Source organism: Tyto alba, unplaced genomic scaffold (genome assembly GCF_018691265.1).
Source record: "Tyto alba isolate M040663 unplaced genomic scaffold, T.alba_DEE_v4.0 Super-Scaffold_21, whole genome shotgun sequence".
Classification (NCBI taxonomy): domain Eukaryota; kingdom Metazoa; phylum Chordata; class Aves; order Strigiformes; family Tytonidae; genus Tyto; species Tyto alba.
In genome coordinates this window covers 7,373,753-7,386,930 of record NW_024881295.1, presented here as the reverse complement: position 1 = coordinate 7,386,930, position 13,178 = coordinate 7,373,753, and the positions used below count along the sequence as shown (strand labels likewise).

Here is a 13,178-nt window from a genome sequence, read left to right as displayed (position 1 = left end):
AGCTGTGAAACTTCTCGACACTGTTAGATCAAAGGGAAATCGGTGCTGAGCTGCTGTCTGCTACTATGCAAATTAGACTTCATATCATGGCTTTTTCTGAGCTTGCTTTCCCATGAACCCCAAAAGATCTGTACATCAACACACCAGCAGTGCACGTTAACTAGCAACCAACAGCAACATACTGGAACAATACAGTTTCATTACAGCTCACAGAATTTGCATTGGATTAAAATAGCTTCAATTTTTTCAGTAGCATTGTCTTCAATTCCTTTTCTCCCCCCCTTTTCTGCTTCAGGCGAAAAATGAGGGCTGAATGCTGACTAAACCAATTGGACTGAGAAACCCAGGGTTTTTAATTTTGAGCTTGCAAGCTGGGGGGGCCCCCCTCTCAGGGCAAATAAAATCCATCGCGAGGTTTTCATTCTGACTGAACTAGCACAGACTGCCTAATCAGGAGCTAATACTGTCTGAGTTGTGCTGTGGCAAAGCCTCTAGTCAAAGGCATTTAGAGACTCTTTGCTGTAAGAAAATGGGGAAAATTCACGGAAACATGAAGGAGAAGGAGATAGCAAAGGAAAGGCGGAGAAAACACAGATAAGATGCCTGTGACATTAGTGAGATCAGCAGTAAATTCAAGGAGACGTGGAATCAGAAAGAGTTTTATGGTTTGGGCTAATTTTTACAGGGTTGTAATAAGGACAATAATTTGCTGTAAAGTAATTTTTACAGTCATGGGAACCATATTTAATCTTCTAATTAAAAATGAATGTTTTTTCGGATCACAGGGAGGCTTTTCTAGTGGAGAAAACATTCCAGACCAGCATATTTATCTACGACTTACTCAGAAATTTTCTGTATTCCAACATTCAGTGTTTATTCAGAAACATTTCTGCCTGTCTGAGGATCACTTTCTTTGTCCTGACCCTTTATTTGGAGCCCTTTCTGGAGCACTGGGCCATGTGCGTGCATGGGGGGGCAGCCAGAGCCGAGCCGTGGGTTGGGGAGGAGGGACAGGGTGGGGGGGCTGAAGGGGACTTCCCAGCTGGTCAAGTCACCACTGCACTGCGGAGCATGTGCCAGCCTTGACTACTGTAATAGAAAGTGGTGGTGGTAGAGAATTGCTGCTCCCCATAGCCCTCCAGACATATTTATACTTGCTTGAATGCAGATATAATTGGAAGCCAAAATCTCCTTAGCCCTATGCTCCGCAGAGATATGAACTCTTAGTAACACCTTAGGGAAGTCCCTTCACCTGTCTGTCTTAACTTCTTCATGGGTGAGAGTAGTGTTTATAGTCGGTGAAGTTAGTGAACTAATGCCTCTCAAACTCTTTGAAGATGGAGTTTTGCAGACCAGCTTATTTTCACTTGTATGATCCAGTGCGTAATTACAGCCCATCCCTCTTTGCAGATTACTCTACCTTGGGCAGAAATTTCAGAAGCGTAAGTGAACTAGCAGCTGCAAGCTTGTTTTGAAAGGGTCAGGGCCTCATGAAAAGCCTGTGGAGTAGCAGCTGGACTGAAGCTGTGCTGAAAATGGGCCCTTCCTGATTGGATTATGCTAATTCAGATAAATGGGGTTTTATTCTGGACCGAGGGTGTCTTCAAGGAGGTTTTAATGCAAGTATAGCAGGTTAATTATTGTTAATTAGCTATTCCCCTAACTGTCCGGAGGAAATAAGCCCTAAGTCACTTAGTCCCTTTTGAAAATGAAAATCCTGTCTTTTACTACCCGGTACTTGCAGGGTGTGATTATTCACACAGTATTGTTTTTGCTCATGGACTTCACCTGGAGCTCTGAAAAGGGCAGAATTTGCAAACACTAAATAATAAATGCTGTGATATTTTCACCCGTGCTGTTTGCATACGATGGTAGTGACTGCTTTAGAGAACCAAAATTACGTGCGTGCTGTGCATGAATGAAAACGTGGGCCACACCACTTGCTTTGTCAGGAAGCACCGAGCTGGGAGGGCCGTGGACAGGGTCGAAGCAAACAGAAAGCCAGGATTCAGAGACTTGCAAGCCCAACTTTGCAGTTGTTCCTCAACTCTGTGGACAAACTGATCCTGATCTGGCAGAAAACAGTGTTTTAATCACAATAGTTTTTCCTTCTTGGTTGCTTAAAAACATCAGTGAAAGAACAGGGGCGGGTGGCACTTCAGTTCTGGAGGAAGCCAGCCTCCCCTCCCCTGAAGGCTGTGGTGTCTGGGTGGAAAACAAGCAACTCAAGGGAAATGTATGTTTTGGTGGTATCAAGATACACAGGTAGTGGCTTTCTATTAAGCAAAAATCAGAATAGTAAACCCCACTCTCCCCATCTTGGCACTCACACTGTTAGGCTGATTGGGAGTGCCATCAGTGAGCATCCAACTTTGTGCTGTGGGGATTGACACCTTCCAGATCCCTTTGTGCTGAGGGAAACAGTGGGAAGCGCCTGCTCTGTGTGTGATGGAGCTGCCATTCCCCACACTGCAGGCAGCTGAATCGCCATCCTGGAGCTGTCACCTCCACTGGAAGATTGGGCAAATCTAGAATGAGTAGTCTCTCCAAAGAGGTGAAGTTTCTTAGTCTGCTGGGTTGATTTTTGTTGCTGTGAGTGTCTTCTTAGTTGTAGGTAGTTTTCTTTTGGCAATCTGTGGCCACTGTGGGATAGATAATTATAATACATTGCTGGAGTCATCTGACATTTTGTCTTCATTCTAAAGGCAACCCCCAAAAAAACTGGTCTCTGCAGTTTTCTGACCTTTATTTCCCCTCCTACAGCCAGCCTGTTCTAGCCATGCTTCCCTCTTCCCTGCCCACCCACTGACCCAGGGGAAACCTCCTAGCAGGCTTCTTTCTGCTGGTCTCTCAATGTCTTTCTCTAGCTATAGTCTTCAGACAAAGAGTGACCCATGGCATATGTTTTTATGGAAGGGTGCCTGCACAATATTTCTTAGTGCTTGGGCTCAGGTTAAGTAAGACTGCCTCAGCAATTTAACCCAATTCATGCCAGTTGACGAGCTGGCTAATGAACTGGTGTTGTGCTTTCAAGAAATGCCATCATCCCAAAACTTATAGATTTTTCTTTTCTGGCAGTGTGAGGGTGGCTGTAGCTTGTTTCAAAGGTGCGCTGCTCAGGCGCAGAGAGCTTCCAGGTCACCCCCTTGTTCCATCAGAATATATTGGCTGGGGAGCATTAGAAATTGCTTATTTTCTTAAGTGGGAGAAAGTGCAGCACTGCAGGAGTAGGAGGTTACACCTGTGCTTCTGTGAAAAATGTGTCTGTTGGTACAATACAGCAAACCAGAAGCATTTATATCCCTGGACATACAGTGTGAGGTCTGGTCTTGATTGGAAAATGGAACCTTAATTCAGTACTGAACACGGGCAATTCAGGGACTTTCAGGCTCTTTTTTTGTCTCCTCTGTGATGCTGTGTTCTTGTGCACACATTGACATACACAGCAACTACAGGGAAGGGGTTCAGAGTAGTATCAATGCATGAGTGTGCCCATTATTAACTTCTGTGTTGTAAAAGAGTTACAGAAAGGTGTTTACAAGGCATTTTCAGTTCAGGTTAACAATTAAAATATAAGTTTAATTGCATACATTATTGACTTAAGTCTCAGTGGAGTCTGGTCACAGGCACAAGTAAAAATGATCCACCTACCTCAAGCATCTTGCAGGACTTCTGTGTGTAAGCAGCAGCTCAGATTTTCTTTACACTAAAAGGTTGTACCATTCTGACTACACCCTTTGGAACAATCCCTCATAGAAACCAAAGCATTGCTTCAATTTAAGCAAGGGTTGGGTTTGTTCCTTTCATTAGCTTAAGGTAACTAAGAAGATTTAAGCTAGCTTTTTATTATCCTGACACCAGTTTATGACACTGATAGCACCTTGGTTATTCTGACTCCTCTTTGTTGCCTCCTGAGCAAGAGTGAAGGGCCAGCTGATGGTGGCATTCCTGTGTCACCTGCAGCCTGGGACTGCATGCCTGCACCCTGCATGCAAGTGCTGCTGTCTGCGATGGGAGGGAAAGGCAGATGGTCAGTGTAGCAGGCCCAAGACTTCTTTTCCAGACAAGGCAGTTGTCCTTCACTACGAGGAAGATCCCAGGCAGATTGAAAGATCACCACTAGGATGTTTTATGTAGGTGCAGTTCTACTACAAAGGCGGTAACTTAAATGCTCACAACCTGTTCCCCTTAGTTCTTGTTAAAAAAGCCTGCCCTCTTACTTCTTTGAGGAATAATAATGGACCTGTTAAGCTGGAAAGAGAAAACCTCCCCCTCGTTTAGAAAGGAGTGCCAGAGAGTAGGAGAGAGAGCATGTTGACTTTTAGGAGAGATATTTAGTCATTCTTCTCTGCAGAAAGCTGGCAGGGAACATTGCAAAGTTCATTTCCGAATCAGAAGAGCGTGTAAAGACTGCTTGTTTTATTCACTACATTAATCGTACTTCACATATTACTCATAATATTAAAATACTCAAGTCGCTTCACTGTATACCACAGACATTTAGCTGCCAATTTTCAATTAATCGTAAATTGAGTGTGTCTGTTTGAGCCAGCCAAAATAAGCAGGGTTGGATCATGATTGTATGTCTGTGCACATGGGTATAGAGGGTAAAGAGGGACCACTGTGGCAGGGAGCCTTGGAAAAGTCATCAAAGGAGCAAAGGAGAGAAGAGGATAATGGTTCCTATTTTTATCTGCTTGTGCATTTCTTCATAGTGGGTCATATCCTTCACCTGCCACTTTTAATTTCCTTTTTCCACAGATGAACGTGGCTGAGCTTTTCTAACAGTGCATCTCTTTGCTGTTCAGCGTTGTGTGGCTGCATTTTGAATCTCTCAGTGAATAGCATCAAGTTTACCTTCCAGCCCAGTCTTCTGCTCCCAGCAAGCACTGAAAGGGGTAGTCTTACCGTGGACCTGGGGAGGTTCACTGTGGGTGCCTGAAGCCCCCAGATCTCCCGCCTGGCATAGTGCCTGCAGTGACATCCTCTTGTGGTGGGAGCAGCCGCACGTGGCTGACTCTGGCCCTGAGCCCACCAAGCTTCTCTGCCAGTAGGAATCAGAGGAATCAGGCTTCCTCCCTCTGGAGACCTTGCAAACAGATACTGCCTTTAAGCTCTTCTTCACAGGACAGGGCAACCCCAAATCCTGGTACCTCCAGGATGGGCAAATCTAGTCCTGGTTTTGCTTTCCAGAGCTCCAAAGCTGGTTGCTGCTCCATTGTACCAGACTCCAGTGCAGTGTGAGCAGGGGGAGGTCAGGTGCAAAGCTCTGAAAAATGATATAGCGGAGTGACTGGTAAAACCAGATCCCTGGGAGGGACGTGCATGCTGTAGCTTCTCATTCTTTGAAGATCTTTTCAGGTGTTCTAGGGATGAGATTCAATTTGGTGGCTCTTAAATATACCTCCTGAGTGTCCTTGAGGCTGGTTGTCGCTGTTCCTTGCTTCTGCTGAGTACAGGCTGGGAGGTGGAATGCAGAATGAGAGACACCCAGAGAGATGGTGCAGTTCAGGAAGACTTCTGCCCTGTTTTTTTTTTGTAATATGCCTTAGGATGCCATCTCCCCTTCTCAGGTGCAACCTTGGATAGGGAGAGCTGCATGCCAAAACCTGTATTTTCCCTTTGCAGTTAGCAGGACTGTGAGGGAAGAAAAAACCAGAGACATGGCATGTAGTACTGCTATTGATAATCACACTCATTGCTTTTGTTATGATTTTCATAAATATATCTTAAAATGCTCTTTAGTGGTCAGTGTCATCATCTTTATTTTACACATGGGGAAACTGAGTCAGACAGAAATTAAATAACTTACAGTCACTACCAGTGGTGGGAATGATCATTTTAGTAAAAACAGTCATATTGGAAATCAAGTAGCGGTAGTACAAGCAGTAGAGCAGATAAAGGCTGCTTTTTGTATTGGTGTCAGGAAGCTAAAGTATCTGTGTTCATGTCGGGTAAAGGCTGAGCTCACCCTGCAGTCTGGTTTTGGTCACTAAAAGATGCTCCTGCTACCCCAGCTGAAACCTAGAAGACCTTCATGTTTGGGGGACTTCCACTCCATAGGTAAACATGGTAGAAGTTGCCAAACAATTCCAAGAGTGGAGGAGTGGGGATAAGCTGACAGACAGAGGGACCACACGAGTCTCCTTCTAGAGTGAAAGCTCTGAAGCTGTACTGGGGAAGGGGAAGGAGACTTCTACTCTTCTACTAATGCTGGAACAGGTTTGGTCTCACCTTTCGCCGGCATTTCTTTACCTTTGTCCTCAGATGTAAGCTCAGTGATTTAGACTGATGTGTCATCATGCTAATTGTGTCAGGCGTATTTCAGGAGCATTTCAGAGCTTCATCTTGAAGCACATACTCATTTAAGTAACCCTTTGAGGTGCAGACTTGCTAAGTTCATGGGACCGGTAAGCATCCCTGCTAAGCACGTGGATTGTCGGGTACCTGGCAGATTTTTGCCATTCAGCATCCTAGAATTTAGGGGGCTGGTGGCCATACGGCCTGGGGATGGACAGCATTGGGTGTATGACTTTCTGCTGAGCTAGAGAATTTTGTGGTCTCAATGCTATCTTCGGTTGCATCTGATTGCAGCAGAAAGTCACCACCTCTAAGCAACATCTGCTTGCAGAACAGTTACAAATGTCATTGCAAATGAAAAGGGAGCATTTCTGTAGGACAGATGGTTGGCCTATGCTGAGCACATCACTGCCTCTCTTGCTGTCCTCCTCAGAAACCAGATCTGTTGTTCTTTCAGTTCAGCCTTGGTTTTCCTTTTGATGAAGCAAAAGTGTAAATCTTTGAGAAATGAGTAAGTGACAATTGGAAACAGTCTTTGTAACCAATTGCCCCTTTTCTAGTGTTTCATTTTTGAAAATAAATGAAAAATTGGTTAAATTGACTTAAAATTCATAGTTGTCCAGTGTTTCTTTCATTCTTTTTTAAAGAACTAACCATTCTTGTGATTATATTCTACTTAAAGGATGCTATAGTTGTGGATTAAACTTCAAGTATAGTGGCCAGTCTGGATAAATGCAGGTTTGTTGATGAAGGAGTCAAGCAACCATAGCTCAGAAAAATATATGCCAACAATGCTGGGATTATCATCACTGATCTCATAGTGAAGATGTTATACATTTAAATACTTCAGACATACTTAATATATGAATATATTAAAAGTTATATTTAATACACTTTAAGTACCTAAAATATATAATCCTGAGTTTTCTGAAATTCCTGATTTTGGATGTGCAACTGTTAAAGTTGCCAAGTTGCAACAAATAAAAAAGAACCGATTTTCAAAGATGTCATCTATTTTCTAGGCAGTAATTGGGGTACCTGAAGTTATCTATGACTTTTAAAAAGGTCCTTCAGTGTCTAGGCAGAGATGTGAGGCTTATTGTGGAAGTGATACCCTTCTAAATGTGATCGGGTGCTAATGACTCCTAATGTCCTCTTTCAGTATCCACAATGGAGTAATAGCGGTGTTCCAGCGTAAGGGTCTCCCAGACCATGAACTTTACAACCTCAATGAAGGAGTCAGGTAAGAGACTCGACTCTCTACACAAGGTGTTATTAGCCAGTATGCACAGTACTGTTCGGGAGCACTCGCATTTGAAAGCTTCTACAGCAGTATTAACACGTTTTTTCTCCCAGTGGTAGTTTCAACCAGTACAGTCTATTTGGCCTCAGTGAAGAGCAGTTGCTGATGTGTATCACCACCTCGCTGCGTAGCGAGAGCTGGGTTCCTCCTTCTGCACAGGAGGTATTTAGCCATGAGAAGGATGGATTATTTCAGTCTGTCTTAACGTACAGGATTGGAACTAAGGAAGGGAAAGCCTAGACCCCTCCAGTAATGCAGCCCTATTCTACTGCAATGAGGCTGCCCTTTCCATAGGTGCCAGGCCTAGCTCTGAGGTGCTTCCCTTGCATCCATGGAGGATGTAAAGCCTCCAAGTGCTCAGAGCAACACAGCAAGGAAAGATGTCCTGCCTGGTGGTAGGAGCATCTAGCTGCTCCTTCTGCACAGGCTGAATGTGCTGTGAGTGTTATAAAGCTGTCTTGTTAACTCAGTGACCTGAATAATGCATTTAAAGTTCCTATTTCTTTCTCACACAGTGATGATACTGTTTGCAACAGACTAAATACAGACTAGTGATATGTATAATAGGAACTTTTTTCTTTTTTTTTAAAAAAAAAAAAAGAGAAAAGGTGAAAATCCTACCATTTGAGTTGAGGAAAAGTTTACCAAGAGATAAGCTGATATCTGGATTTACAGCACTTCACTTTTTACCACCTTTTCTAGCACTTACTATTTACTAAACCCTCTCTCACTGACAAGGGCAAAGTAGCAGATTTCCTTGTAGAAATTTGTCCCAATGCTTTGAAGAATAAGCAATGGAAAAGAAGCTGCACTTACAAAAGACAGACAGCTTATTACATTCCCTGGCTATCTTCAGATAAGAGCCTCAGTGATTCCCTTTCCCTTACTGCTTATTCCCACTCTATCCAGGCACTAGAGTCTGACAAAATCCACAGAATATCCAGATAATATGGGATTATCTGTCCCTGTCTGGCTCCCAGTCTGGGATACCTGGCCCAGTCTGGTTCCTTTAATTGGGGGAATGTCTTCAGAGAAGTCCAGGTGGATGACGTTTGGCCTGTGATCTATTTTTCCCTCTCTATCTGTCTTTTTGAAATTAAAAGAAACTTATTCTCCAGTTATTTCTTACTTCTCCAGGGAGAAAATGACATACAAAGAATAGCTTTTCCAGGATGGCTGTCAGTTAGCATGATCCGTCAATCATTTTGAGTTACTTACTGGAATAATGGTTGATCATTATTACCGTAAGTGCAGTTGAGATTCTTCAGCTTTGTCTGAATGACAAAAAATGGTAGTTCTGGGCTGAGATTCCCTGGCCCAATCCGCTTGCCTCAGGATGGATGCATGTCTGCTGGTGAGGGACAGGAGAGGAAAAATTATCTGCTGACATGACAAATATAATCTTGCATGAACCAACAAATAGAAGATACATAGATAGATGTTACTTGGTGAATGGTGCCCAAATTTTGATTTTATTTACTTAGTTATAAACCCTACAGCATGATGATGCTTGCTAATATAGTTGTGTTGAACTTATTGCAACATCCCAGGCACCCGAACAGGCAAGTGAACTGCAAATAGACTGATTTTTTTTCCATTTTATGATGGGCTTTTCTGCTGCATGATAGGCCCATTTCTTTTTGTTAGAGTAAGGATAATGCTGCTTCGTTGTTATCTCATCTGATCACTCAGTTTTGCTCTGCTTTGGGGAGAACAACGCCTGCCTGGTGACTCATTCCTGAGCTGGTGGACAAAATATTATGAAATCTAGACCAAGCTAGAAAGCTGCTGCTGTAAACAAGGCATCAGCAGTGTAACTCTCCTGGGATGAGTGAGTGGTGAGATACAGCATGGCTTTCAAGACTGGTTCTTGTCTACTGCTGCTTTGTGGTTGGTTCCTCTTGCCTCCAACTTGGCCTGAACAGCCTTCTAATTTATTGCCAAAAGCTGTCCATCCTCTTGGTGACAACTCTGAGCTTGTTTTTGTGAGGCTTCTCGTGTGTGTCCCGTCTGCTCCATTCATAGAAAAAAGCTAAGATGAGAAAACCACGAGTGGGTGAGGATGACAAAACAGCCGGAAGATCAGTTTCTAGAGGAGAGCTTGGTAGTGGTATTTTTTAAACACACCTGTTCATGCGTGCAGCCACGTCCTCTTTCCAGAAGCTGCTACACTCCTGCTGTGTGCTTCATTTTACTGCCAAACAGTCAATAATGTTTTAGGGCCTCCTGACTATTTGCAACCAAAGCCCTTTTGCCTCACTTAAATTCAGCTCAAAACCTAACTAAGAAATTACTGATTTGACACACACCAAACATATGTGGCTTATTACTGTTGATTGGGTTAATGTTATTATTAAATGCAAAAATATCTGATTCATAAACATGACCTCAGAAGTAGTACAAGTATATATTTGCCTTACGATTGTTCCAGATGCGTTTTCCCCACAAGTACATAAATAGAAAGAAACAAATAGCCACTATTTCCACTGGGCAGAATTTGAGTGTGGAAGTGTTCATGTAAATAGCTAGTATCAGTAACTTTTTTCAACAGTTAGAGAACAGTAAAAGAAGTTATTTTATTTTACCACTTTAATTAGAGCAGAGTCTGGGATACTTTTCATAATTAAACCTTGAATATCCAAGTTGACTCACAGACCAAGTGTAAATATTTGAACTGTTAGGTTATGCCCACAAGATTTTCACACCATCATTTTGACTCAGGAATGTCACGTATATTTAACTTCTGTATGTCACATACATGCAAACAAACATACATAACTTCCTTTTCTGAACATACATCTCGAGGCTTTGAACTCTGATTATGTATGCACTGATTATTTAAGAAACCATCAGAGGGTACAAATCTGTCCGGTACCATTTACTTTTCTTCTAGGTTTGGCTGATAAAAGCTGCCACTTGTTTACACCAATGCCTTTTGACGCCATTCTTGCATTCTTCTGGCATTAAAAAGTGGCCTTAAATATGGAGTTATGTAGCACGCAGAAGACCTATTGCCAATAAAACTAGTGTGTGATTTCAGTCTCTTTCATATTGCTGGAACTCCTGAATAACTCTGCTAAAGCTAATGAAGTACAGTAAGGTGATGACAAGATATTCCAGTAACTGGGAGTATCACCAGTGTGTGGCCTGTATATTACTTCTTTTGAGCCCTTACTAGGTCCTTTAATAGATGATTGATTCAAAAGTCAAGTAATAAAAATCTATATACATATGCTTAGTTTTTAGTATTTCTCTCGGTGCATGTGTGCGAGATTAGTAATCACATAGTGTTTTTTCCTTTTGCATTTCATGTACCATATGTCATTTCAGAGTGTTTATTTACACTACTTGTAAATCAAGGAAGAAAAAGAAGGAAAGGGAAACACAGTGGAAGCAGGATGTCCTGCATTAGAGCTAATACATATTTATAGCTGCGTCTTTTCTGAGTTTCAGGATACTGATTTGATGCAAACAAAGCACATTTTAGTGGCATTTCCTCTTTTGCAGCAAGAGTTCAAACACAGTAAAATCACTTTGATTCCATTTGCTTCATTTAATTTTTATGTAACAGATATTACACAATGTCAGATTTCCCATTCTGAGTAATGTTGCATGAGTTAATTTCAAAACGAAACAAAGAAGCAGCAGCAGGAAGATACAAAAAAGTCAGGAGCTGTTTTAGCATATTTTATGTGTATTTCTATTATCATCTTAATTTTTGAAGTCATTAAACAGGCAGTGAAGACCTGATACCAATGATACACGAGCTTGGTAAGACTGCAAAATGACTGGCTTCAAAATCAGATGCACTTGAAACAAGGTCTGCTGTCTGATCAGGGGTCTCTTTTAGTTTTCGTCAGATCTTTACCTGGATTCCACCATGATGTATATCTAGATAAGATTATGCAGTAATCTCAGTTATCCAGGATCCGACAGGTAACAACCTAACTGATTTTTGTTACAGGAAATCAGGCAAGGATGAAAAAAAATTGCAAGCAATGTCTTGGATCCAGTTTTGTTGTGGATCTCTTTTAAGTTAATATGGGTACAGAGCACATCAAACACCAGTGTTCTGATGTGGCCTGAGGGCCTCACTATTTCACTAGAAGTTAATTAAGTAGCATGAAGTATCTGTATTATTAGGGATTCAAAAAGCAAGACACATTAATTTTGCTGTCAGTTCTTCTACTCTGTAAACAGAGATGCTAATGTAGCCATAGTGCTGCTTGGAGCAATGCACTCCAGTGCATATAATGGACTACAAGCTGGTTGGTTAGTTCACACAGCTGAAAAGATGGAAATGTGAGGTTTTGTTTTATCAGAGGGGTAGTTATTGGATAAGTAGAACATCATTTTACGTTTTCTGCCATAAGTGACAGGAATTATCAGTAGAACCTAAAATATAAAAAGATAAGTTATTTGCAAATCACCTGTTCAAGACTATGAGGAATCTAGGACTAGACTTCAAAGAGCTGCTAGCTTGAGGAGAGGGTAGAATATTAAGCAAAACCTGTCAGCATAAAGTATCATTATTTTTTTGAAATAGTGTCACAAAGAGATATCTGGGAATAAATTGTCTCTATCATAGGAAAATTTAAAACTGCAACTTAATTGTTATTTTAACCTAAAAATGGTTTATCTATCCATGTTCAAAGTAAAATAAAACAAAACCAAACCTTCAGTGCCATCACTTGCGATCCAGAAAAAAATTACACCACTTGGACAGTAAATTTCCACTTCGAGTGAGCATGCCACGATTTGGCTATAGCATCTTTGTACTCATTGACATACTCTTAAGGCTTTAAGACTTTAACAGTCTTTGGGCAAGGTGGGTTTTAACCCCTGCCAACAGCTTGTCAGTGGGTACAACTGAGGATGGAATCTCAGGGCATTGCAAGGGTTGTCCTCTGCCTTATGTTGCAGCAGCATGCCAGGGGGACTACCCATACAATGGCTATGCATGGCAATGACAGACCTATGGCTAAAGCCTGAGCTGGCTTGGTGCTTAGGAGCATCTGAAAACCCCCTTCCTTTTGTTTATTTTCTGTTTCATTTATGTCTAGATCATTTCCACAGGGTGCTGTAAGGTCAGTGTGGACATGTGCTTAACGATAAATAAATAAGATATTGTATTTCAGCCTCCTAAAGACTGACCTGCTGTTCCTTTCCCTGAACTTTCAGAAGATCTCAAGAGGCTGTGCTAAAGCATGTTGGTGTTAAAAACAATGGATCCAGCTCCTGCAAATTTTTTCATGGAGTGTAGAGATATGCTGGACTTTTTAAACCATGCATGTAATATTTACTAGTTAAATAATTTGATTAATTAGTTATTTGTTAGCGAAATACATAACCCAAAGGGATAGGTGATAACATGCTACTGAATATATAATTTATATAACTACCCTAACTGAAGTGGGTATTTAGATTTTAAGTTGGATTTGACCTCATTTCTTCATGGGACCTGAGGTGGTCACACAGAGACAGTTTTCAAAAGAGTTCCAGGCCAGATTCGCATGTGTTCAGAAAACCCAGCTGGGGCTACATTTCTATAAGGTCCAAGCTCCCATTTATGCAT

At 41.8% G+C, this 13,178-nt stretch overlaps 1 protein-coding gene across 7 annotated transcripts in view; it reads left to right on the top strand.

Annotated features, from left to right (window-relative positions):
• The window catches only part of PRR5 (proline rich 5), a 92,093-nt gene that overhangs the window by 42,615 nt on the left and 36,300 nt on the right, over nucleotides 1–13,178 (top strand). For all 7 annotated transcript variants that reach the window (XM_042795376.1, XM_042795377.1, XM_032986210.2 and 4 more), the window contains one exon: nucleotides 7,463–7,543. In XM_042795376.1, coding sequence (XP_042651310.1) covers nucleotides 7,463–7,543 — 81 coding nt within the window. The remainder of the gene's footprint in view (nucleotides 1–7,462; nucleotides 7,544–13,178) is intronic.